This window comes from Oxyura jamaicensis, chromosome 2 (genome assembly GCF_011077185.1).
Source record: "Oxyura jamaicensis isolate SHBP4307 breed ruddy duck chromosome 2, BPBGC_Ojam_1.0, whole genome shotgun sequence".
Classification (NCBI taxonomy): Eukaryota; Metazoa; Chordata; class Aves; order Anseriformes; family Anatidae; genus Oxyura; species Oxyura jamaicensis.
In genome coordinates this window covers 140,367,790-140,369,136 of record NC_048894.1, presented here as the reverse complement: position 1 = coordinate 140,369,136, position 1,347 = coordinate 140,367,790, and the positions used below count along the sequence as shown (strand labels likewise).

Sequence of the window (1,347 nt, the reverse complement as noted above, 5' to 3'; positions counted from 1 at the left end):
GGGGTGTTTTGTGTTGTAGATTATTTATTTATTTATTTATTTATTTAATTTTTATTTTTTGGAGGGGGAACACAGCGCTTGCATGTGGTCCGGAGCTGTCGCCCCGTCGGGGCTCCTCCGGCCCGACGGGGCGAGCAGGCGGCGGGGCCGCCGGGAGAAGGTAGGGGAGTAGGGGATAGGGGAGGCGGCTTCGCCCCGCCGTGCCCGAGACCTGGGCGAGTGTGGGCGGGGTGCGCCCCCGCGCCGGGATAAATAGCGCCTTGCCTCGCCTGACAGCCCGGCCCCGGGGCGCACCGGGGATCCGGGAGGGAGCGAGGGGAGGAGAAAAAAAAAGAAAAAAGTTGGGGGGCTCTCTGGGACTCCGCTCCCGCCTGGACCTTGCTTTTTATTTGCTGTTTGTTATTATTATTATTTTTTTCCCCCACGGGGAGAAACAGAGGAGGGGGAGGACGAGGGAAGCCCTGAGCCCAGCTTTTCCCCGCTCTCTCCCCGCAGCGCAGGGGCGATGCTGGAAGCCGCCGGGAGGTCGCAGCGTGCGGGAAGTGGGGCGAGAGGCTAGTGAGCCCTGCCGGGCCCTGCGGCAGCCGCCGACCTCCGGCGCCTCCTCCCCGGCCGCCCGTAGCCCCGCACCGGCCCCCGCCGCCCCTCGCCGCAGGAGGAAGGGAGGGAGGGAGGCTGCCCAGCCCAGCGGCCCAGGATGCAGTTTCGCCTCTTCTCCTTTGCCCTGCTCATCCTCAACTGCATGGATTACGGCCACTGCCAAGCCAGCCGCTGGAGACGCAGCAAGAGAGGTGAGCGGGGGCTCACCCCGGAGGCACCCCGGGCAGGTGAGCCCGGCCCTCGGGGGGCAGTGAAATTTGGTGGTGGGGGGTACACCGTGCTGGGGACCCCGAACCCCGACGGGGACTGCCGCTACCAGCGCCGTCGGGCTAGGTGCCCGTCCCGGGGAGCAGCGAGCCCTCACCCCGAGCAGCGCCCCCAAGAAGCCGTCGGAGTCTCACTAGGGGGCTGCAGTGTCCCCGGTGTGCTCCGCGGACATCGGTCAGGACTCCCGCCTAGGTCCCGCTGCGTGCCCGCGAAGCGAACCACGGGCGGCGCGGGGCTTGCGGGGATGTCGTGGTCGTGCAGGGGGCTTGGGCCAAGGGGGAGCCCCGGGAGGGGTCCTGAGCCCCCGGGGTGCGGGTCCGGGGTGCTGGAGCCGGGCTTGCTGGAGTTGAGCGGGCGGAGCGGTGAGATGTGCCAGTACAGCACCCATGTGGACAAAAAGGTTACTGCAGCTCTACCCCAGCTGTCAGGGCTCAGGGGGGCTCCCGTTTGACTTTTTTATTTTTTTTTTCTTTCTCTCTT

The 1,347-nt window shown here is 66.4% G+C and overlaps 1 protein-coding gene across 4 annotated transcripts in view; it reads left to right on the top strand.

Moving 5' to 3' along the window:
* Positions 1 to 227: 227 nt before the first annotated feature.
* Positions 228 to 1,347, top strand: part of RSPO2 (R-spondin 2) — a 110,952-nt gene continuing 109,832 nt past the window's right edge. The window contains exon 1 of one of the 4 annotated variants that reach the window (XM_035318964.1): positions 228 to 827. In XM_035318964.1, the coding sequence (XP_035174855.1) occupies positions 698 to 827 (130 nt within the window). In that variant the 5' untranslated portion in view covers positions 228 to 697. The remainder of the gene's footprint in view (positions 828 to 1,347) is intronic. The other 3 variants (XM_035318965.1, XM_035318963.1, XM_035318966.1) reach the window with 3 other exon arrangements.